The sequence below is a fragment of the Melanotaenia boesemani genome, chromosome 12, assembly GCF_017639745.1.
Source record: "Melanotaenia boesemani isolate fMelBoe1 chromosome 12, fMelBoe1.pri, whole genome shotgun sequence".
Classification (NCBI taxonomy): domain Eukaryota; kingdom Metazoa; phylum Chordata; class Actinopteri; order Atheriniformes; family Melanotaeniidae; genus Melanotaenia; species Melanotaenia boesemani.
Window position 1 is genome coordinate 10,045,401 of NC_055693.1, and position 25,227 is coordinate 10,070,627.

General features: G+C 37.1%; 2 protein-coding genes across 8 annotated transcripts in view; both read left to right on the forward strand.

The window, feature by feature from the left end:
- zmp:0000000936 (interleukin-1 receptor type 1) overlaps positions 1–3,721 on the forward strand; it is a 40,769-nt gene extending 37,048 nt beyond the window's left edge. For all 3 annotated transcript variants that reach the window (XM_042002261.1, XM_042002260.1, XM_042002258.1), the window contains exons 14-15: positions 463–740; positions 2,087–3,721. In XM_042002261.1, coding sequence (XP_041858195.1) covers positions 463–740; positions 2,087–2,380 — 572 coding nt within the window. In that variant the 3' untranslated portion in view covers positions 2,381–3,721. The remainder of the gene's footprint in view (positions 1–462; positions 741–2,086) is intronic.
- Positions 3,722–5,153: 1,432 nt separating this feature from the next.
- Positions 5,154–23,333, forward strand: LOC121650658 (interleukin-1 receptor type 1). Of its 5 annotated transcripts, none has more exons than XM_042002263.1 (12): positions 5,154–5,224; positions 8,856–8,931; positions 12,745–12,967; positions 15,609–15,777; positions 17,250–17,421; positions 17,578–17,646; positions 17,846–17,945; positions 19,906–20,045; positions 20,282–20,428; positions 20,620–20,778; positions 21,136–21,318; positions 22,968–23,333. In XM_042002263.1, the coding sequence occupies exons 1-12, from the start codon at positions 5,192–5,194 to the stop codon at positions 23,156–23,158; spliced, it is 1,662 nt and encodes a 553-aa protein (XP_041858197.1). In that variant the 5' UTR covers positions 5,154–5,191; the 3' UTR covers positions 23,159–23,333. The 5 variants fall into 5 exon arrangements, with proteins under 5 accessions (XP_041858197.1, XP_041858196.1, XP_041858199.1 ...); XM_042002262.1 differs by having other exon boundaries at positions 5,172–5,224; positions 17,819–17,945; XM_042002265.1 differs by lacking the exon at positions 5,154–5,224 and adding an exon at positions 5,237–5,262 and having other exon boundaries at positions 17,819–17,945.
- Positions 23,334–25,227: the final 1,894 nt, after the last annotated feature.

The following is a 25,227-nucleotide window of genomic DNA, read 5'->3' on the forward strand; positions in this document are numbered from 1 at the left end:
GTATTTAAGCTGATACTGTGTCCACAAAACTACAGTAGGAGAGCCTGCCGCCTATAAAGAATTTAAAAAAAAAGAAGCTGGCGGAGGTTTGAATCCCGGCCTGAAACCTTTTACTGCACGTCATCCCCTCTCTCTCTCTGGCCTCCTTTCCTGCAAAGCATCTGTGTCATAAAGCCCTTTAAAGCATAAAAAAAATATTTTTAAGAAAAAAATATTTTCCTGTTTAACTGTTGACATTTTATACAGCCACCACATGATCTCTGCAAACAAAAAAAAAAAAAAAAAAAAAAGGTTACATAGGAAAACACAAAACACGGGAAAAACACAGAAAATATGGAATTTGGGAAAACATAAAATGGATTTCACACGACCCCACATACAATAGCAATGAACGAGGGTTTATCACTAAACTCATTGTGGCGTTATATAACATATAACAGCGTTATATGTTTTCTTCTGCAGCTACGGTGGACTCCGTGGAGGAGAACATTCAAGCCAGTCGGCGCTTCCTTCTGCTCTACACTGCCTCCACCTTTACCTGCAAGAGACACACAAGCAGCACCAGTAGTAACAATAACAACATTTGTAAGAGCAGTGATTGCAGCGGCAACATTGACAGCATCAGTGATAGCATCAGAAACACGAGTTTTGATGGTAGTGATAAAGTCTGCTCAGACCCAAGGCAGCAGCTGGAATGTGTGGCAGCCATGCACAAAGCACTGCTGGAAGGTTCTTTCAAGGTAAGTAAACTGACTTCTTAGTATAATCTTTACAATACATTAATATTTCTTTGAATAAATACAACAAAATATTTTTCAGCGGCTCTGAATGAGCAGCTGTTTAAATCAAAACTAAATCAAACTTTATTTATAAAGCATTTTTCATGCATAACAGCAGCACAAAGTGGATTAAGTTAAAAAAAGGAAAACAAGTTTTTGCATCTTAAAAACAAAAGCAATCACACACCCAAGTTTATTATCAAAAAAGAAATCAAAGAACACACAAACCTAATACTACTCTCACACACACAAACTTAGCATAGAGCCCCACCCCCGTCTCTCAACCCCACTCTAAAACAAATTGTCTGTAAACAAAAAAAGAGTATAGAGTATAAATAAACATGTCTTGGCACTGATGAACCAGGAGAGGAAATTATATCCTAGGGGAACATCAACATCAAGAGCCACCCCACCCATGACCACAGGCGTCATCACCACTGGAACTGCCCAGATCAGGGCAGACCGGGTCCACACCACAACTGTAGGGCTGCAGTGCAGGGCCCCAACAACTCAGACATGAACAGTCACCATGGCAACAACCACAGTCAGAAACAAACAAAAAAAAAAAAGATCACATCCATCTTAAAGCAACAGCAGCAAATTAATAATGGATTAGATTTATATAGCACATTATCCATTATTCATTCACTCCTCACTCATGCCTGGTGATGGTAAGCTACTTGTGTAGCCTCAGCTGCCCTGGGGCAGACTGACGGAAACGTGGCAGCCAATCCACGGCTACGGCCTCTCCAACCACCACCGAACATTCATCCACGTTCATTCACCAGCGATGCCAATGTTGGAGGCGAGGAGGGTGAAGCGTCTTGCCCAAGGACACGATGGCAGATGACTGGGGGGAGTGGGAATCAAACCGCCAGCCCTCCAGTTATTGGATGACCGTCTTTACCATCTGAGCCACTGCTACCCCATTAGACCAAAATCAGACCAACACGTAGCAGGAAGCAGTTTGAAAATAAATATAGAATTAAATAAGTAAGTCGATAAATAAATAAATAAAGACAAAAATTTAATAACTAAGTAAAAGAAAAAAAATGATTAATAAAAAAAAAAGAGATAAAATAAAAATTTGTTTTAAGCTAAGTCTTGAGCCTCTTGTTAAAACAGCAACAGTTTACAGCCCTGAGGTCCTCAAGAGGCTTTTGACTGGTACTGTGTGTTTGTGTATGTTACAAAAATCCAATGACAGATGCTTTATTTATTAATTTATTTATTTTATTGAATTATGCTCATTGTGAAACCAGAAAAAAAAACTGGACCTTGATATTAATTCAAGTTTTACTTTACAGGTGGTTCTAGTTGAGCTAGAGGAAATATCCCCAGCTCAACTCGCCTTCTTTCCCGAGTCAGTACGTCACCTGAGGAAGAAGCAGGGTGCTGTATGTTTGTGGAAGGACTTCAGGACAAGGCAAAGATGGAGGACATGCACAAGGACAGAAGATGAGAAAGGAGGAGGACAGGACTCACAGCTGTCACCATCTCTTTCTTCTTCCTCCAGGTTTTGGAAAGAAATGAGATATCATTTGCCAGTCAGAGGCAAGAGGAAAGTGTATCCAGAAAACATTGCCTTGCTGAATGCATGATTGACTCGTGTGTGTGTGTGTGTGTGTGGGGGGGGGGGGGGGGGGGGTGTCAAATAATAAATGAGAGCATCAGGTTTCCAATGCACATATGTATGGAAGTGAAACCCCTCACACACAGATAATTCCGAAATACTGTAATGTCACCAGGAGTGGGTATGAGAACACTCCAAGTTAAGGTTATAGAACAGATGCAACAAATAGGGTACTCTCATTCAAAATGTAACCCTGAAAAGGTCAACTTAGCCTTTTCTGTGCAGTTTTTCCATCAGCACATTTATAATTAAAAGTCAATAATTGTACCTTACATACCATACACGCATACTTTGAAATTCAGATTAAACAGATCAAGAAAAGCCAGAAGATTCTTGTTTGACAAACTAGCAACAGTAGCTCATTTGCAAGTGATCATAATGACTGAGCAATCCAAAGTATGCTTGAACAGGTATGTGAAGTCTGGACCAAACGATGTAAATTACAAATGTGTACATAAAATTAAAACTGTAAAAATGTTAAAAAATTACATACAAATGTTTGCATTTCTTATAATTTTCTAGTAAAATGAAAGCTGTGATTTTTATATATTTATATAAATGTGTGTGTATATAGTAATGAATTTACTACTGATCAAAAGTGTCTGAAAGTGTTAATTTATGTAATTTATGTAAGAAACATGTTGCGACAAGAGAAGAAGAACGGTGCATAAAGGTTCCAGAAACGATCCAGCATCTAAAATAATACATGGAATGCCATAACCAAGTTGCCCGCATGGTGTATAGAAATATCTGTGCAGAATATTGGCAGGAGACCTCCAGGTCACAATAGGAAATACCTCCCAAGATGGTGAAGAATGAGAGAGCTAAGATCCTGTGGGACTTTCAGATACAGACTGACAAAATGGTGGTGGCCAAATACTCTGCCGGATCCTCAAGCTCCCAGGCCTCTGGTAGAGGACCCGAGCTTGAGATTAACATCCCCCCCAACCCACCCAGGGAAGATGGGAGGTTGTTGAGGGAAGATATTTTTTGTTTTTTATATGTGTATATTGTTCAAAGTCTAACTATTTTATTAATAAATCAGCAAAAAAATGAAAATCTGTTTTAAAGATGTATTTAATCTTCGTGTTGTTTGTGGCTAAAGTTACTAAGTCAGCTTAATCCTAAAATAGGAACATTTTACCAAACTTGGATTTTTAGCTATAATTTGCTTTTACCAATTGATTAAAAACTCTAATAGATAATATACATAAAGCCCTTATATTCATAAGCTTTGAACTAGCTTTGTAAGCATTTAAATTAGACTGAATTTTGTTGATCTCGTCATGCATTAAAGTAAACCACAGAACACAGATATAAAGTGTGTTGTGAATTATCTTTGAAAATCAAATCTGCACAGCAGATGACAAGCAGATGTGAATATGACGATTGTGTACTGGATAATCTGTGTTTACTTAAACCTCTCTCATTTTGTTCTGCTTTACTTTATCAGCGATAATGTTTACATTTTTTACAGTTTTTTTTAAATGGTTCAAGCTATATATTCATCCTGAAAGTGTTGTTTGGTTTAGCTTTTCTTTTAGCCTGAAACCTTTTTCATTTGAGCTATATGACATCTTTAATTATAACATACACTAATATTTATACATCTTTACTAATCTCACAAGTGCTACCTTTACAATGACTCCAGACGTTTTCAAGTAAATCTTGTGGTTGCAGACTTAAACTTATTTTACTGAGTATGCAATTGAAGTGCAGAGGCCTAAAAAGTAGGCACATGGCTGAAAGGTGTTTTTATTTTCAAACACAGCAGTTTGTCAGTTAGACATCTCTTTGCCACAGCAAAACTAAAGATTATTAGTAGCATAATTACAAACAAGGCGATCCTCCTTTCAAGGTGTTTGACCTATTTTAAACCGTGTCTCAACACAGCAGCCCTAAGCTACAACAGGTAGGTGTGTGTCTAACAGCTGAGTGGAGAACAGATTTAAAAAAACCAAGCTGACATCGTGATAAGCTGGATTACACTCAAAAGAATTATTCTTAAATACAACACTCAATGAACACACTTTTTGTTAAGGTAAGAAGTTGACAGTTTAAAGTTAACAGTTTAAAGTTTCTCCCTTAAGGATGGGTAATGATTTGCGGTCTCACCCACCCTGCAGAGGACAGGATGTGGTGGTCACAACTCTGTGTGAAAAGGGTCATAAAGTGTTGTATGCTAATGTGTTTCCCTGTTTGAAGTTTGCGAGAACTTTGCTTGCTCTACTAAAGTGTGATAGCTGCTCAATAAAAAGGCTGCACTGGGGTTGAGACTTCGGAGTTGACACCAGACACTCTCTGAGTGCTGAACCACTGTCTCTCCCCATCGCGATGAAGCTGACTTCACTCTGAGTTCTTTGTGTCTTATTCTATGATGGAAAAATACCCATCACTTTTTGCATTCATCCTCCATTCACTGATTTTTTTATTCCGCTTAGTCCAGTTCAGACGAAGCCAGAGCCTATAAATGTTCATCCTTCTCATAGAAGGCTGAGAAACACTGAGTAACAGGTTATTTTTATTTAACCTAATAGCCTTTAAGACTAATTGTAGGGACAATATTGTCTTTTTGTCAAGGTGATATGTGTAGAAAATGAAAGTCTTTACACTGTTACAAAATACTCTTGTCATTGTGATATGTGTAGTTGATGAGGTCAGATGACCCATATTTGACCGAAAGGTCTAGTTACCTCTCAATGATTCATTTACACCTATACCACGAAGCACATGGTACTTTTTTATGCTGAGTGGAAATTTCATGTAGGAGAGGTACAGCATGAAGAGCAGGAGAACGGAAATGTCAGAGCAAGTAAGTCACTGCTGTGGTTAAGACTTGTTACTCCGCTGGTAAGTTATAACATTTAAATCTGTTCTGTCTGATAGCTGCTCACCAGTGGTTTTCTTCTCAGTAATGTAACACAGCTGATAGTAAGTTTGTCTCATTACAACTAATTTAAAAACAAATTTCTAAGCAAACTCACAAAAGATATAACAATTATTGCACCAGGACTAGTCAGAAATTCATGCATAAACAGACAAGAATGTTGTCGGGTTTAAGAAGATGACTGTTGACTAAGCTAATATGTCACTTGCTTCATATTGGGAAGATTTTTAGACTTTGGGAAGGATACATGTGACCTCAGCTACATGTCATATTCTTATCTGAAATCACATTTTGTAGCTTTTCTCAGACTTGAAGTTTTTGTTTAACTTGACAGAGTGATGTAATTTATCAGTCTGGCTCTTCTTTTTTAGACCTCTTGTACTTCAATCTGACATAAAGAAGCAGCACTGACAAGAGACAAGCACCTCAACAAACAAAACAGTACTTTCCAAAAAAAAAAAAAAAAAAAAAAAAAGATTTAACCGTGTGGTAATGGGCTCAACCCTGTAAATAATTTATTTATTTTTTTTTACAAGAGAAGGTCACTTTCCTGTTCCAAAGCATTAAAACAAGGAAGGCAGGGGGACCTGATGCCATTTGTGGTTGAACAACTCAGTGGAGTTTTTAAAAAATCTTTTTCAGAAGTGTGCTGATTCGCACCATCTGGAAGATGTCCACCATCATCCCCAAAACAAATCACTCCATAGATCCTAATTATTTCAGACCTGTTGTGCTCAGATCATTTTTATTTTATTCCTTCAGTTGTCAAGCTACTGAATTCTGACTGTAGTCTTTTAATAAGTGATATTATTATTTAACCAGGACTTTTTAAAAAATTTTCTTTGTTTTTAATCTTATTCTGGTCTTATGCTCTTTCTATCTGTTTGGACTGCTGGTGCTAAGGCCACCGTTTTGTCCTGTTCTGACGTCTGATAGTCGATATGCGATATAGATGTGGGTGAGCTACAAATTAATTGTCCAGTTAGGATCAAAAAAGTTGTTTCAAAGTCTGGAAGTCTTGAACGCAGCACAAATATGACTTCAAACTGTTGGACGGGACATTACACCTGTGCTAGATATAGTTTGCGTAATGTAGTAGCATGTGTTTTCTGTTTCTTAGGAATGTCATATTGGGCTGGTCTCTCTTGAGTCATGATGATCAGCTGGTTTTTTAGTTTCTTTACTCAACATGACTGAGACAGATTGGAAAAGTGTTGCTTGTTTTGGGGAATTGAAGATGACAAGAGAAGTTGTCTGTGGTATGATGACTACTGCTGGTTTCTACATGCACCCATTAGCAACGCTCAACAGCCAGTCACAGTGAGCACTCACAATGTTAACAATAAATAAATAAAAAAACGAAACAACAAAGACTTACAATGTGTACAGCTTCTAGGCTAAGATAAATCATAATAAATAATTATTTTATTAATGAAGTTGAATGCTACACATTTTATATTTTTCTTTTTTCTTTATTATTGATGTAAATCTTAATCTCATTACTTTATAGTATTCTTTGTATTTTAATTGTATTGCTAAGTTTTCTTGTTGCGATTTATTTTCTTTTTTTAAGGGGGGAAAACTTAAATAGTGACTTAAATTAGTTTGATCACATTTACATGTCTGTCCTATTAGTTTAAATTACTTATTCTCTGTTATACACTTGTAATATTAACCTGTTATAACTTTTGTTATTTTATGTTTGCTACTCTGTTTGACTGAGCTGTTCTTAGTTCTTAGTTATTTATTTTTTAATCTTTTATTCATAAATATTCTGCCAAAAACCTTAGGAATCACTTATGTAAGTAACTAACTAGCTAAGATTCCTGTTCTTCTTCAGCTTAATCAGCAGCTCTCTCATGTCTCCTTGACTTTGACAGATTAGAAAAGTGGACTTCTGTCTCATCTCATTTCACTTCATTGCCTTTGTACCCACAACACAGCTGAGCTACCACTGATGACCAGCATGGTGCATTCAGCTGCACCAGGCAGCATGGACTGCCTAAGGTACCAGTTAGTGAGAAGTGGGCTGCTTATACATGTAAAATACAGAGGAAACCCGGCATTCCTAACCTGATTGCTATGAAGCAACAGCTCTTAACACCCAGGCCTGACACTGCCTTAAAGTTCATATTTCTCAAACCAGTTTGGTACAGAGACTCTGCAGCTCACAGCCTGGTACAGCAGGAGAAATCTAGGTTGGAAATCGGCCTGTTTATTTCTGTTCATCGTTCCCATGTTTTGCAGTGCTACCAGAAATGGACAACATAAAAACGGCAGACTTAATGTCAAAATTATCCCTAAAAATGAGCCCTGGAATCTCGCGAATTTTAAATGCTTCATTTGAGGGATTCTGTGAAATTATTCCCAATTCCCACAACACACCACTGAATTTCAAGTCCTGTAAGCCAAAAACTTTACCTGTTTAGCACAAAGTGGGTCAAAATTTGAATGAATTTTTAAAAATATAATTAGCTGGGCTGTGTTCTTTTTTAATTATTATTTTAAATGAATACATATAATTTCTGATCCACCTAACATGAAGAAGGTGTTCCTCATAAGTGCCGTGACCAGTTAGGACCTGCAAAGGACATCTGATGATGCTTTGAAGTGCCTGGTAACAAAATGTTAGCAATCATTCCTTTGGGCCTTGTGGGATGAGCAGTGAGGACTGCAGATTGTACTTCTTTCTGACATACCTCAGCAGATTAATTTGTATTATTTCAGTTAAGAACAAAGAATGCATGTTGTTTTTGTTGTGGCTTTCCCAAAAAGTTTTTGCAGGGATTCCACTGTTGCTGGGAAAGATGAATGTGCTCTCACAGACAGATATGAGGAAGGTGGATGCAGGGAAGCGTCTGTGTGGGGCTCACAGAAAGCTAGACATTTTACAGAAAGTACACGGAAAAAAAAAAAGAAAAATCAGTTTTCTTTACAAAATATTGAGAGTAGGGGTCCTGATCACAGTTTTTGAGTTTCTATCAATTCAATGTGTATCTCACGGAACGCAACAAACTGAGAAAAGAGAGAGGCAGAAAGAGCCTGTGTTACTACTGTATGTTCAAACCCGATGATAATCTGAATATTAATCTCCTTACATGCCACTCCTGTGGAAGAGTTTGGACTCACCTACATGTATGGAAACAGCTAAAGGTCTCAAATTTTTATCTTACAACCCTTTTCTTATTTAATATCTTGCTCTAGTCAAATAAATACATTTTCTTCACAACAAAGGTGAATACAGAGTAAAATCCAAAGTACTGAACTACAGTAACATTAGACAGCCAGCTCCTTGTTGACCATATGCCAGTAAAAGCCAATCAGTGGAACTTCCTAGGATTCTACTGGGAGTGTTTCAGCCTTGACTTCCTTGTGTAGGTTGTGATAACTATATCTCTCACTTCCCTTTAGGAAGGCAGACTTTTCAAGTAATCTCTCATGAAATGTGTCAAGAAACTATTGTCATTGCCGAGGGACAGTTTTGCAGAAAGTATGAGCCACATGTCGGGGAACACACAAAGGACTTTAGTGAAATGTGACCTCTTTATTCCTACAGGGGAGACGAATGGCAGCTTTAGGCTGTGTCTGCTTACTGGCTTCACTACTGTCTCTGGCATTAGCTGTGGAACACAGTGAGTACTGACCATCACAATAACTCTGATTTACAGACTTGGAGAAGCTTCTGTTGTTGGGAATCATCTCTATACAAATGTTATGGCTTATTTGAATAATTTGTGACAGGGATTTGCTGAGTTGAAGGTTTTCAGTATGTGCTGACTCTTAGAGATTGTGCTTCAGTATTCTTCCGGACAAAGAACTAACACAACAGCCTGTGGCTTAGTAAACACTTTAACTACTGTTATGTAAGAGAGGATTTCACAACGGTGAAGGTAAAAACCATTAAACAACCTGTGTGGGATTTCACACATAGTCATGACATACTGTCAAGCGATAAAACGAAAGTGCAATCCGTGTCATGTCTGTTGTTCAAAACCAGATAAACAGGTGCTTGAGAAACCTGGTTACACATCACCACAGAATGAGATTTTGCAAATACTGATGTTGACATACAAACAACTTAAACTTGTTGCAGTATATTTAAACAAAAATTTTGAAATGATTACAGTATAATAGGTTACCCATAAACAATATACAATCATGTAAAAAAGAAAAGAAAAGAAATAATAATAATAATAATAATAATAATCAATCAGGATTATTATTGACAAACTCAAAAGTCTGAGATGTCTCTTTTTCACATTTTGTTTTTAAAAGGTACAGGGATGTTATTGTCAAGGCTACACAGTAGTTAGTTTAGTTAGTCACAAAAACTAATGATAAATACTTGGCAGGGAAATAATCATCAAGGAGAGGCCATCCTATCTAAACTTCCAAGTACAAGAAATTCAAGGACACTGACAGTGGAGAGAAACTTCCAAATTATTTTTCCTAATTTCCTTTTTCTAGTGAGACTTCCTAAAACCATAAGGAAAATATGTTATTGAAACAACAGCTGTGTGCCCTCTGATAAAACTGAGATTACCAAGGAGAAAATCTTTAGTTAAACAAGGCAGAGGATGAACCACAGAGCAAAGCTGCTTCATCCATCACACCACCTCATCATTATGGCTAAATGTATCACTGCTTATTTGTTATGTATCTTAGCTTGAGTTTAGAGTGTGATCTATTATATTTAAAATATGAATAAACAAGTAAACAGCTATGTTTATTTATGGACTAATCCAGCAAGATACTAGGATTGGAACTAGCTGCTAGTCAATATTAGCTGGTTTACAGGTTGAAAGGTATACCAGTGTGGTAATCTTAAACTCAATCTGATAACGATTTAGATGGATGCAATGTGATTTTAAAATAATTATTAATACATCTTTATTTCCCCTTGTGACCATTCCTACTTTCTAAAACGTGTACCATGGTTTCTCATATTTGTCACAAACAACAACTATCTATTGGTTAATGCAGGGCAATGTGTTTCCACCAAACAAGAGCAAAATGTTGAGTCTCAACATAGTATTACCAGCAGTTAAAAAGGAACATTTATAACATTTGTACACCAATTCCAGATGGTTCACATCCACATTGCAATACCCTTACCCCTACCTCTAGTTTCCATGGGTAACAAATGACCTAATTTATCATGCAACTTGGTCCCCACCCACACATACACTTACTGCACCTACAATAAAAACTCTTAATCTACAGGAAACCCTGCTTCTTGCATAGTTTCAAATACGTCAAAATCAAATCAGTGGTGAGATGAGCTGTTTGATTATCCATATAGGTAAGATATTGGTTAACCTCTGTAGAGATAAGACTGAGGTTTGTAAGATCATTTTTTATAATATAAAGATATTGTTTTCTTGGTTGTGTTTTTTTTTTTTTTTTTTTAACTCTGCTGACTAAATAGGTCAAATGCTTATTAATTAGGTCAAACATTTACTGGCAAGTAACTGTTTACACAGTAAAATTGCATGATAAAAGTCAGCTTTGCATGGCAAGTTAGACCTATAAAAGCTTTGTTAAGGACACTTAAGTTTCTGTTTGAGAACAGCTGCAGTAACTTACAGTAAATTTGACAAGCTTTCTTCTTGTAAGAGCAGAAAACAGAATTTTCAAATTTCCTCACTCTGTAGTACTACACTTGAAAGGAAGGAATATTATTATTGTGTTACGGCCCTAAGGTCATAACAATTGCAACAAAAATGTATTATGTAAAATCCATGACACAATAAAGTAAACGGACAAGTTCAGGTACAACTTCAGTTACAGCAACTTCAAGTCCTGTAGCAAAAGAAGACTAAAAATTATCTTCAACAGTTGAAGAGATATGGTTTAAAAATATTTTCATTACATCATAAAATAAAGGTAAACATTATACTATATTATATATCATATCATATGTTTTATATCTAACTTTATGTTTTTCATCAATCATGTACCTACAACTGTCAAGTAGAGGTAGGGGAAATGTTTGCAGCAAAATCTTTAACACAGGAAATACGGTAAAGACGTCATTCAGTTTAGTGTTTCATTTCAACTCAGCTTTAGTCAGGTGTAACATTTAAGTCTTTGCTAATGACATCAAACTGGGGTAATGAACAATGCCTTTTCATGGACTGCAACATAATCTCCCCTGAGTCAAGCGTGTTACTGCAGTACAAGGTGTTTTACTGAAAGTGGGTTTACAACTGACAAGGGCTTTTCCACAGTGTTTGAATAGCATGATGTAAAGGATTGCTCAATCCAAAGAGAAAAAAGAAGAAACAAAAGAACCTGCCATAAAAAAATTTAACAATATGAGGAAAGCCAACTACATGCACGGTCCCTAAAACTGTGGGAAAAAAAACAAAAACAACAAAACAAAACAAAACAAAACAAAACAAACAAACAAAACAAAACAAAACAAAACAAACAAACAAGCAAACAAACAAACAAACAAAAAAAAACAGCAATGGAAACACATACATTTTAAAAAAAATATTGCTAAAAAGTTTTTACACTCTCGTGAGGTGTTTTTTTCAGATGTATTGACATAGAAGTATATTGCAAAAAATGTAATGAAAGCACTTTTTTCTTCTTTTTTTTAACTTCTGTGTGTCATCCTGACACATACACATGCAGACATGCATACACATGCACACAAACACACGTACACATGCACACACAAATCTCTCAGTCACACCCGTAACCATACCCCAGTGTCTCTCCCCTATGATCCCCCAAACCCCACTCAGCCTCCCTTCATACCCCATACACCCCTCCCGCCCCTGTGCCATAGTGCCGGGGTGGCAACCAGACACCAGGGAATGCACCAGCCCATCCACCAGCGGCTCATCCTCTGGAGGGAAGTTTGCTTCCCTCTACTGTAGTCTTACATCCCCAGACCCCTCTCCTTCCCCTCTCTTTCTCACACACACATGTAGGGTCTTGAGAGGCGTGCGCGTCGTGCAGGGTGGAGTGGAGGGGGCCATCAAAGTGACCTCCTTGGCTGCACTCTGTGGCAGCTCACCTCCCAATTTTAATTACAATTAAAAAATAATGTTATTATTATTATTATTATTATTATTATTATTATTATTATTATTATTATTATTATTATTATTATGGCCATACTTGGTTAGTTACTGCAGTTAATTATTGGTGATAGTTTGTAAATTTGCATTTAATAATGATATTTATCTCTTAATAAAGTACAAAACATGAAAATACAAGGTGGCTTGTGCATTATTGCATATGGAAACAAAGAGGATAATTGAGCTAAATATCTTAAAATGTTCTTGTTTTTTAAATAGAAAAAAAGTCAAACACTAAGATTTTTCTTCACAATCAAAGAAATCAAAGTTCTAAGTACTTGTAGGTGTATCATAGTTAATGTTTAGAGTGTTACCCTGGCCAGATAATAAATGACTGCTCTGCCTTTGCAGTGCCTCATGCAGGCCATAGTGGGGAGACAGACACCTACTATGTGAGTGCCGGCCACTTGTTTCTGTTGAAGTGCCGCCATGCTGAGGCTCATGTCAAGGTGACATGGAGCAGAGGAGACAGCGACAACGCGAGCCTCCCCGATGGAGTTGAAGTCAGGGATGGGTTACTATGGTTTCTACCTGTGCAGATGTCTCATTGTGGAATCTACACCTGTGAGAAAAGGTATAAAAACAACTCACATAATCCTTTGAAATGACAACTAAGTTTAATAATCTCATTTAAAAAAACTGTTTAAGCATATCCTAGATCTGAAACATATCCAACATAATAACTAAACTGATCAAATTTAGCAACTATTTTTACAACAACTGATCTTTTGTTTTTTATCTAACCTGTTCTGGTTGCTGTGTCGTGCCAAACAACTTTGCTTTGCCAAGGGAGGTTTATGGGTGTAAGGCTCTTCTTGATAAGCTTATTCATTTATTTATTTGTTTACTGTTATTTATTTACTTTGAGTTATGGAATCATTTGGACAGAAAAAGGAGGAAGACAGCAAAAAGAAGCAAAAAGAAAAGAAAGAGGAGACAAAAACACAACAGACAGAAGGCAATGACCCTTCAATTCAAACTATCACCGGACAACCAACTGCTACACTTGTACAGAAACACACCAGAGAATTTTCTACATGTTTTACAAAGAGAGTTTATAAATAATAACCAAATCAAACAACATATCATAAATGTATCACAACAACAACCAAAGTACCAGAAACCCATTCAAAGAAAGAAGAAGAAGAAGAAGAAGAAAACCTCTTAGAGTATAAACCCACTGGACAACTGAGTGACTGTCAGTATGCAGAGTATGAGCAACCACGCCTCTCCAGAGGCTAGAGGCAGACTAGACCACTTTCTCACAACCACGTCACACATAACCCTCCCACCATGTCCTATGGCAGACATCCCTGGTTCACCAGAGGACAGCAAGCCCCAAATCCATCACATCCCACCCAGATGTGGCAAACTAGGCTTCCCCCAGGACCAGCCGGCCCCTATCAGCGTAGCCAATCTGGGTCCCGGCTTCTGGGGCAATCACCTACGTCTGCGCGCCCCTGGCAGTGCCCAGGGGATCAGGGTTGTGAGAGGTCCCCATTGCCCTCACCTTAACTGCTCATGAATTGTTTGTGAAGTGTGTGTTGTTTGTAATTAAAATTAAGGGGCAGTGACCTCATTGTGCTGTTGGCACTAGGCACCCCCGTTCCCCTGGAGGCCCCCCAGGGTAAGACAGGCTAGGAGCAGCCATCCCGACCGGGTCACACAGCAACTAAAGCAATGAGCCGCCACGAGAACTGATCGGTGAAACTTAAAGGCTCCATTAATCCAAAACAAGCCTGAACAGGCAGAGGGAGATGCGTGTTAGTGCTGGAACCCAGCAATAATTAAAGCTAAGGTACATACATGCTGGAGGGGATGAGATGAATACAGGTGAGTAATAAATACTGGGAACATAGTGAATAAATAAGACAATAGCTGAGGCTGTCACCTGAGGCTGAGTACAAATAAGGACAAAAAGAGAGTCCAACAATGAAGCAGGCTCTACAGATACCTCTAAAGCTGCTGTATTGTACATCATCACATAGAGATGGTGTCATGATTTTATTCTCTGATAGAAACCATTTATAAGGAAACTCATAAAGTCATCACAGCTGAGAGTTAAAGATATGCATGGCTCAACAAAGCAATTTCTCTCAGCCTCAGAAATTTAAGTTTGTATTCTAAAGAAATGACTGGACAAAAGACAAGGTTATGAGGAAATGCAGTATCACTACTTGTTCACATGCTCACTTTTGATGTAAGAACAAGATAAAGAAGATTATGTTTAGGAGAATGAGTGGGTTTGTGTAAATTCTGTAGTAAGATAGTTGAGAGTACAGTAGAATTAAAGGCAATATTTAGGCTGCCATTATCAACATCTGCATGAATGTGCGATGAGAAGTCAGAAACTCTGAGTAAGGGCCAGGTGGATGATACACAAACATAACAGTGATTCCTGTAATTTGTACTTTACATGGAGGAATGGACACTTCAAATAACCTGATCCTCCTGCTACAGCCAAGTTTCTGTAATACAAAATAAACAAATAGGTTTTTGTGATTTATCCAAACTTGATTCAAATCTTAACAGAATATGTGAACAAGATTGCTTCAAAGGTCAACTCTGCCAAAGTGAAACAGAACAAAATAAGAGTATAAAATTTTAGTACAGACAGTTCAGACAAGGCCCCCAAAATGGCCAATTGGCACATTTAGTCACCATCTGTTCTCAAAGACTGGGGGTCTATGAGAACAGATGGTTAAATTTGGGTGCTTGGGGGTCAAACACAGTTATGGTGTTTTCAGAGGGTGGTAGCAAGTAAAAAAGCAAAAACAACACCAAGACATTATTTTAGATGACTGATATGTTTGTCTATATTTCTAGATATGAGAACTGCCGCTATCTAAATTTGGATGGATGCCACTTCTCCTAATAAGACCAGGTTTTCCTCAGGGGGGTTCCCTCTGTCTTTTCTAATTTCACTATCACAAACTCTGACATGTAGCCCTTGAGGGTTTCTTTGTAATTTCTCTGGATATCACATAGTCTGACCTCAGGATGAACAGGGTGGAACTCCTGGGAAAAAGTTTCCTTCTTGGGAAGACTGCCAACTGGCTTTGTTTTCCAGTTGTGAATAATCTTTCTTACGTTATTTAAATTATCTTCAAACCTTACACCATTAGAAATAAATAAAATCTACTTAGGACATCTACAGTAAATTACTACAGCTGAGATTTTCCTGCAGCCTTCTCAGATTATCTCTCTGTTTTTAGGGATGAAACTGGAACATTGTGGAGGAGGTTTCGAGTGTCAGTGTCCAGAAGAGAGTGCCCTGATCCACCTGAGAACATAATCACTACAAAGGGACTGAATGTAGGTCTTCCATGTAAGCAGACAGAAATCTTCAGCCTGAATGCCACAAAAAGCGTTCGATGGATGAAGGTAATTACCTCCTTGACATTCACACGTTTTCAAAACATTTATGTCTTGTCTTACCACTTTTTCTAGTTCCCAGTTTGATTTGAGTTCAGTGAAATTAGATCTGGTTGCAGTGATACTAGAGTTTATTTTCATTAAGATTACTTCTGGTACTCTAGTCCCTAAATGTGGTTGAATGATTGCAGTTTTTTTGTTGGTTTGTTTTTACATTGCATCCTGTATTACGTTTCCTGGTTTGATAAATGCAACACTGTCCCTTCCAGTGCAAATCAAAGGTAACAAATGAAGCTAATACAAAGCATTTGCCCTGTAATACTGGAATATGTGGCTTATGTGGTTTAACAATGTCTTGCTTGAATATGAAAGGTCTTCCCTGAAAAAGACATTGTCTGGTTGGAAGCAGATGTTGCTTTTAAACCTTCATGTACTGTTCCTACAGGGACATTTAGTCTGCAATTTGTCTGCAAGACAATGCGTCCATGATTTACAAAAAGAATTTAAAATTTTGATTAATCTAACTGCAGAAAAGTTTTCAACTCTGCCTCAGACTATTTTTAACCCATAAGAGCCCAACGTGACATATTTGCCACATACAGTTTCTGAGACATTTTGCTTCAATTTATGGTATAAACTTTGCTCAAAATCCTGTTGAACACAATCTGATACTTGTCTTCTGTCCCCTAATAGATACCCAGAAGCAGAAAACCATATTATAATTATTTTAATATATCACATGGTAATAAATGGTAGTTATCCCACCCCAAAAAATGGTAATTTTTTTGTTACATTTTGTTAATGGGCCAAATAAAGACCTCGTTTTTAAAAAATTTGACTTTTCTTACCAATTTTTCATGGGTTAGGCCTTTATGGGTTAAATGATCTTTGGCCCAGGAAATACAGCGTAATTTATGGATCATGATAACATAAGGCTTAGTCTTTCTAGGATTGAGCTTAAACCTGCATTTGTGGATTGCACAACATGTGAGCCCGTACAGTGACTTCCAGTAGAGAATTATGGCTGTTTTAGTGTCTCCTGAGGGCCTGAAGATCAAGTTTTGACCTTTGGCCTTGTAACGTTTTCTCAAAAAGAGTCCTCCAGATTTTCTGAATCTTTTGATATTATAAACTATAGATAGTGGAATATTCAAATTTAATGTCAAGGAACATTTTTCTGAAATTGTTCCACAATTAAATGACCTCTGCCTATCTTCACACCTAAGAAACTCTGCCTCTCTGCAATGCTCCTTGTATACCCAGTCATGTTACTGACCTGATGCCAATTTACCTAATTAGTTGTCTAAAGCTCTGATTTGTATTGTATTTTAACTGATTCCAGTTTAAATTTTATTGCTTCTATTATTTTTGGAAGTTCGGTCTTTTGCTTTGTGTGCAACTTTTTCTCTGTGAGTTTTTGAAAAGTGTTGTTATAACCACACGTTCAAATTTTAAGCTTTAATGTTTGTGTGTGCATGTAGGACTGCCATTCAATGCAACATGAAGATGAGCCCAGTGTGGATAAACAAGGCTTAATAAGACTGTCATCCGTCTCAGAGGGAGATGCTGGGAAATACACCTGCCTCATAGACATAAGCGTGGATGGCAGGACGTATACTACAGCACGCAGCATCCAGTTAACTGTTAATAATGGTTTGTGCTATAATGTCCCAAACTTCCATTATTATTATAAAATTCATTATGAATAATTGTGGATTGCTATGGTTATTTGTACAAAGTTTGTTTACAGAAAATCTTGGCAGTGTGACCCAGACTCAGCTTTCTGCTTCATTCACTGTTTGTTTTTAGATCTTCCAGAAGTTTTTCCAGAGCTCCAGGTAGTCAGCCCTCAACAGGATGAGATCATAGTTCAAGTAGGTAAGTGACACACAGCCCAGATTTAACATCCTACCACAGTGATGAACAAATGCTGTCCCTGTAGAACTTTAACTCCTTATGTAAGACCTCCAAATATCACATATGTAATTCATGTTTTCCATAAGAAAGTTAAATGAAAAAGCCTCTTGTTTCCACTTTTATGGATGACCAGGTATGAGAGCGGAGATATTGTGTTTAGTCTACGTAGGCTTCAGCGAGGATCCAGAGATCTACATGTTCTGGACTCTTAACAGGAATTTCATAGAAGACTACAAGGAGTTCAATCAGACCTGGAAGTTGTAAGTATCTTCTCTCGCTGTCTTTTATCATGTCTTCCTTTTTGCAGGATCAACAGTACAACAACATGATCAGCAAATGAGAGAGCTCCTACATTTTTTCCAAAACATTAACAAAAAAACCAAACCAAAGCAAAACAAAACACAAAAAGTTCAACAGAATTTTGTACTACAAGCTGCTTTTGAAACTACACAATTAAAAAGTTCAAACCCCCTTTCTTCAGACTTTCCCCGAAGCCACGCCTCCAAAGCAAAGAAACTTGCAATGCTTGTTCCCGAAGGTTCACAAGCACTGGGCAGCATTGATTCGCTAAGCTTTGCTAACATAAAGACTGTTATCGTAGCAAGTACAAATGGGGCCACCATGGCATCATTTTGCAGCCCTTTCTGTTGCTTCAGTTGACACCATTGCTCAAATGCTGCACCTATGCACACTGCTCTCCTTCAGCTTTTTTTTTTAACCATGTCCTGTCCAACATCCAAACATACAGAACGGTGGTCTGTGTGCCATACTTTGCTTGACAGATTTGCTCTACCAAGGGAGATATGTTGTATGCATGGCTGCCCTTGATATTTTTATTATTTTTTATTGTAATCTTATTTTCTTTAGTCTTTATATGTCAGTGCCCAACCTGCAGAGAAACGTACCTTCAGCTTTTTTCTTGTTAGTAGCCTTCTCCAAAACAGTTTTTCTTTTCTGACTTGATATAGGTACCTTTTCTGCCACAATGTCCCTTACATTTAAGTGTGTACCATATTTTGATGTAGTAGACTAATCAAGCTCTGGCTCTTGCTTCATTGTCTCTACAAGTGCTCTGAGAGCGCACGATTTGTGCACAAAGAGGGGCATGAACTGAGGGGTTTTGGGGGGAGGGAAAATGGCAAATGAGTTTGATAGACATATCACCAACCAATCTTTTACAATGACCCGGTTAAAATGATTGGATGGCGTTTTGCCAGTTCTATCTGTTAAACAGGTGACAAAATTAGTTTATTTTTGGCTGCAATCAGGGTTTGAAGGGGATTTTTAGCAGTATAGTAAAAAATGCTCTTACCCTACCTTTAAGCTTAGGTTTGCCATTCACAGTGTGACAGGCAGACAACGTATTGATTTAAATCTACAACTGAAAACCTCTCTCAAAAGGGCAGGAAACTTGTTCTTTCAGTAAACGCCTTACACCACTCTACAGATAGTCCTTCAGGAAATTTTCCATTACCCCTTTGTCATGAGTCAGAAATTTCCTGTTCAGTAATGAGCTTTCCTGAAAATGTTTGGTTATGCTATGACACTAAGGGTGGATTAACTGGTTTCTTCCTTTTACCATTCTTGTCTGATGAGTGTAGTCTTTTATAGAAAAATAAAAACTTGATTGGTTGCTTTCTTGAAACACCTTTTCCCACCATTACTTGACAAAAATGAGGCTGCAAACAAAACAAGACAAACAAAAGTTGAAAGTTTCCTAATGGGGTAAACCTCAGACAGAACACTAGACTGCATTTGTTAATTTAGGAAACAGCACTTGGCATCAAAGTGAAAGATTAAACATCAGGATATAAACAGAACTCATCACCAAAACATCTGGCTTAGGCCCACACCATGATCATGACAGTGACCTAGCCACCCAGACACGGGCGATCCCCACGACAGTGGCCCCCAGACTAAGCAGGCATGAAGATACCAATATGGAAAACACTGGAGGTAGTAAAACAATGTAAAATCAAAAATCAACCTAAAAGCAATAAGATCACGTAAAAGCAACAAGTTTAAAAGGCAACATCAAGTTCATAAAAACAATGTTCTTGGGTAAAACAAAACTACAAATATAGGCAATATTGCAAGTAAATAAATTAATGAGTATATAATTAAATAATTAGGTAAAAAAAACAACAACAATATAATATAATAATATCACTCATGGGGCTTTTTTTTTTAATGAAAAATGGACTTTTTCTGTGTTTCTAGTATTCATGACAGAGGAAAGGTCTATGGTCTGTCCACTCTGACCATCTCTAAAGTACTTCCTGACTTCTTGAACGTTCCCATTTATTGCCATGTCATAAGCCCGGCTGAGGAGAAGGTTGGCATGGCCTTGCTAAAAGAAGGTATTGTCATTTTCAGTATGAAATGTAATTCATAGAGATGCACAATATAATTGCCACAATATCGAAATGTTGGCATATTGGCTAAAAATCCAATATCTTGCATCCCGAGCAATGTTATATACAAACTGCTTGTTTCCTAGAGAGATTACGAAGGAATATACATGAAATGTTAATGGAAATTTGCCTTGCTTAGACCAAGGTTTGACTTTTTACATTTTCCTGTCTTCTCTTCTCAGCTGACCACAGCGCCTTCTACATGAGTCTGACTCTCTGTCTGGCAGCCTCGGTGGCTCTTCTGGTTTTGGCTGCTACTTTTTTCTTCTTTAGAGTGGAGCTGATTTTAGTTTACAGGAAACTGACAGCACATGTATTAAAACAAGAAGGTAAATATTTTTGGTAGAACTTGCTCTTCTCTGCAAGTTATAGTCAGACATGAACTAAATTTGGTTTGTGGCACAACCATGAAAAACATAAGGATAAAATTGTTTTGCTGAAGGCTGTGTGGGCTTGACATATAAAATAAAAAAGTGGAATTATAGAATTAACAATTAAGTAACAATTATGTCCATTTCAGATGGAAAGTTTTACGATGCCTATGTGAACTTTCTCCAACCTGACACTCTGAGCTTGGAAGGGGCAGCAAGGTTTGCCTTGGAGATTCTGCCCACAGAGTTGGAGCAAAAACATGGTTACTCCCTTTACATCGGAGGACGGGATGATTGCCCAGGAGAAGGTCAGGAGCAGGCACTCATCTGGCTCAAATACAAAGCTGCAATGAAAATAAGGAATGATGTAATGAAAACACTGCAATTTCATAAACATGGACAAAAAGAAATGGATAAAATGATAATATATAATAATATAATCATTCTATATAACTATATAATAATTCTATATATAAATATTCCATTTCTTTATATATATTTTTATTCTTAAGTGCGTGTATGTGTGTTAGGAATAATTAATAGGAAATTAAGAAATGGTGGCCAGGACAAGAGGGACATGTCATTTTTAAACTATGTTTTCAGTTTACAGAGCTTGGGTTTTACCTCATAAGCTGTTTTGTTTTTGACCTTTTAATTTCTCACAGCAATGCATGATGCCTTTGCTACTACAATACGTCAGTGCCGCAGGCTGATCATCATCTTGTCACCAGATGGCAAAACAAAAGAAATGTCACCTTTATGTGAAAAGCAGCAGTGGTACGAGCAGAAAGTTGGCCTTCATGATGCTTTGATGCATAATGATCCCAAAGTAATTCTGGTGGAAGTAGGTGAGGACAGATTCTTCTTCTTCATTATTTATGCAGCATTTTGTTCTTAAACAGAATATTTACATAGACATTAATCCCCCCAAAATTATTAGAGTTTCATTTAAAATTTATCTGCAGTAGATCCAACATTCAATACAAACATCTGACCCCATAGCTATTAAAAACTTCATTTTCTAAACAGAAAACTTACAAGGCGCAAGATAAGGACTGCACTCAAGGTAGCATTAAAAGTAACAGGCTGAAATTTTAAAATCCTTCTGATAGAGTTCAACAAAAGGCTGGATGCTACTCTCTGATCTCAGTTGTACCTGCTAGCAGTTGGTTAGCTTGGAGACAGGCTAAAACTGACTCTTTTTCCTGAGGTAGCAAAATAAACTTTAAACCTTACACATTACGCGAACCATATCACACATAACATATCATTTCGTTGAGTCAACATGTTGGTTTTGCTTCTCAAAGTTAAGTATACTTCCTTATTAGGCTGACTTTCCTAGTCAGGCTCTTCTCAAGGGCAAAACATATCAACATAGAGCAGTTTGCAATTTGCTGTTGGCGGTCCTTTAGTTTTGCTTTGCTGTGGGAAAGAAAGAACTGAAGGTTAAGTTAGCATGAAGCTAGATTTACTGCAGATGATGTCATTAGTCTAACTGAAGCTAGCCAGTGACTGAACGTCAAGTACATATGCACAACTTTCAAATATCTCAAGAGGTTAGTTTTCTCAGGGCTAAAAAGTGCACAGCAAACCTGACTGTCATTATGATAATGTAGTACCAGCATAAAAATAATGGTTAAATAATTACAAATGAAAATTATATTTAAAAGTATATAAACTATAATAAAAGGCTTGTCCACTAATGAAATGACCTGGTTTGTGGTCTGGTATATCTTTTCTTGGCTAAGACCAGCAACTAACTTAAACTGGTTACCAGACCACCGCACAGAGACAAGAGACAGCCCGGCTTGTTGTGTTAACTTTATTGCAAGACAACAGACAGAACTAACAACTTTTTATATTCTGTTTTCAGCCTCATTCTGTTGTTAGCTTGACAACACCAGCTCCTGCAGTGTGCAGTGCACCATTTTTAAACTGATAAGCTTCTGTTTCATGTCACAATGCATGTAAAATAAGTTAATAATAATAATAATAATAATAATAAGTGGACTGATTAAAAGATTTGGACGCAGGAAACTCCACTTCCCAGCCTCATGTTAAAATAAACTAATCAGGTTTATCACAAACAATAAGAAAAATTAATAAATAATAAAATCCACACACAAAAAGGTTCCTTCCAAAACCAGCTATTTGCAGTTAATATCCACATCTGAATAGTAGGAAAGGCAAATTTATTTATACAGCACTTTTCATGTACAAGGTAATTCAAAGTGCTTTAAATAAAACATTAAAAGCATTACGGCGGGGTGCAGGAAGCAACAGCAAGTGTATTAAAAACAACTTTAAAACAAACAAAAAAGAAAGACAAGCAGAAAGAAAAAAGCTAAAATAAAATAGATAAAATGCAAGAAATAAAGATCCAATGCGAGGAATTAACAGTTGTTTTGATTATAGGCAGCAAGTAGAAAACACAAAACACTTTACACATAAATTTAACACTTTTTTTTCATATTGTCTTTATGTTTTATTCTACCAGATGGTCCAGTGGATTACAGTCACCTGCCAGAGTCTCTGCACTATATCAAGAGGAAACAAGGAGCTCTTAGATGGAAGAAAGCCTTTGGAAGTAGAAAACCCACCAAATTTTACTCAAACAGAAATTTCTGGAAGAATCTGAGGTATCACATGCCTCCGGTGTCTGCAAAACATTGCCAGACTATTGTCTAAACTCCCTGATAGTCCATCTTGGATGTCCTGTTTATACGACTCGGGCCTCTTTCCTGGAAAATCTGGAACACTTCTGTTGTTTTTACCGTGGAGACCAGATGCTTACATTAAAATGTAATTAAACATGCCTTTCCTGTTATATAACTATAATAAATAAACGGGACTGGTTACCTTGCTCCCTGTTACAGTGAATTTTGTGGTGAGATGAAGACAAAAAGGTATCTTCTGTTTTTCCTGCTGGTACAAAAAGGGAACACTTTGTAGAGAGCTGTTGTTTTTAATATGATGTCATAGATGTTTCATATCTGATAACATGCGAATACAGGAAAAGGAGGGTGTTGGCTTCCGCATGCTGTCATGTCTTTTCGGAAAGAGAATTGTCTTTTAGCTTGAACTTCATAAGCTCCCAAATTTGAAACTGGTGCTTAACTGGATCAGCTGTGTGAAATCCCTAACAAATTGTATCCCGAAAGGTCATGACACATTCTGATATTGTCATCTTAATTTCTGAAAGCAAGCCCATTAGTTATGTCATCTTACACATGTTTTAAAGGTCAAATTGTTTTATTACTATTAACATGCTCAACCCAAGATCTAAACCAAAAATGTAAATAAAAGCAGAATAGAGCTATAAATCTCATAATCCAATATTTCATCCACAGCAGAGCAGAAAACATAAAATAAATGCAAAATACATAAAGTGACGCATTTTACTGTTTATAAAAAAAAGAAAGCTAGTTTTAAATATAATTGCAGAAACATCTAAAAGAAACTGGGCAGAAAGGCTGTCTAGGTAAGTGGCTCTAGAAAGAAACAGTAAAAAAAAGTTGCAACAACACACACACAAAAAAAAACATCCTTTTAATTTCGTTTTGTTTCCACTCTCCACACTGGCAGGGTTCCCAGGGACTTTCAGACACACACACACACACACACACGCACACACACACACACAGAAAAGTTGGTTCAAAAGCTGAAGTCGGTTTTCAGCTGGAGGAAATGAGTACTTCCTGTTTATGACCCATGACGTTGTCAGTGGGCAAAGGCTGGGTTCCCCTGAACTCCAGACCAAGTGATCAATAATCATTACGTTTAAGAAAGTGAAGAAGGGATACCATCACAGTAAAAAAAAAAAAAAAAAAAAAAAAAAAGACTTGGGTAAAAGTGGAGATAGACGTGATGTTAGACAGTGTGTTGGGTCACTGAACTGCAAACCAGGTAACAGGATGCAGAATTCAGCCATCACAGTAGCAACAACACGTTGGCTGGCAACCAATTAAAATTTTGGTAAGCTAGATTTATGCAAGATTGTGTTTACATCCTAACATTTTATAAAATTCACTCTGTCATCTGAATACCAGAATCAGAAAAACTTTATTGTCTGTCATTGACAGAAAACCATCTTGGGTAAAGCTTGTGTGTTAAAAAGAATAAAAACCAACAACGTTACACAAAACATCCACTTTAGATACAAGACATTAACTTAAAAGAAACAAAAAGTATAGAGTAATTGTAGAGTCTTGTATTTAAGGTAAACACACAACAATAACAGAAATAAGAAACATTTAACATTGTACAACTTATTTATGTTATGTAAAATTATGTACTTACCAGCATATTTTTGTAAAAGATTATTATTATTTACTATTATTAAAATTATAATTTATTATTTAAAGGTTATAATCCGGCTCATCACCTCAACCATCAACTTAACGACTACTTTGTTTCCACAATTACTTCCATGGAAAAAAGTCGTCCCACTCTAGTTCCAGTTAAACTGTCATGAATGCTGGCTGGTTCGTCAGAAAGCACCAAGGTACTGAGACTCCAGAGCCAAAACCAGGGGAGAAACTGTTTGACAAACATGTTTTCAAATCATTTTAGTAAACACTTCTTAGCATATTAGCATTAGATAAACTTATTTGGTTTATCTTCTTATAACTCGGCATCCTGTTAACTTGAAATATATTGCCCAGTTTTACAGATGAAGTTTCCTTTCTATTATATGTTGGTGGCCTGCCCGTGTGCAGAAAAAACTCAATGCACTGCAACTTAAGAAAAATGTGTGC

Bases quoted from the DNA above. Each gene is read 5' to 3' on its own strand.
- LOC121650658 (XM_042002262.1), top strand. From the start codon at position 5,192: ATGAAGAGCAGGAGAACGGAAATGTCAGAGCAA. The intron at 17,647-17,818 runs GTAAGTGACACA...ATGGATGACCAG, and splicing joins TGAGATCATAGTTCAAGTAG to GTATGAGAGCGGAGATATTG. The intron at 20,046-20,281 runs GTATTGTCATTT...TTCTCTTCTCAG, and splicing joins CATGGCCTTGCTAAAAGAAG to CTGACCACAGCGCCTTCTAC.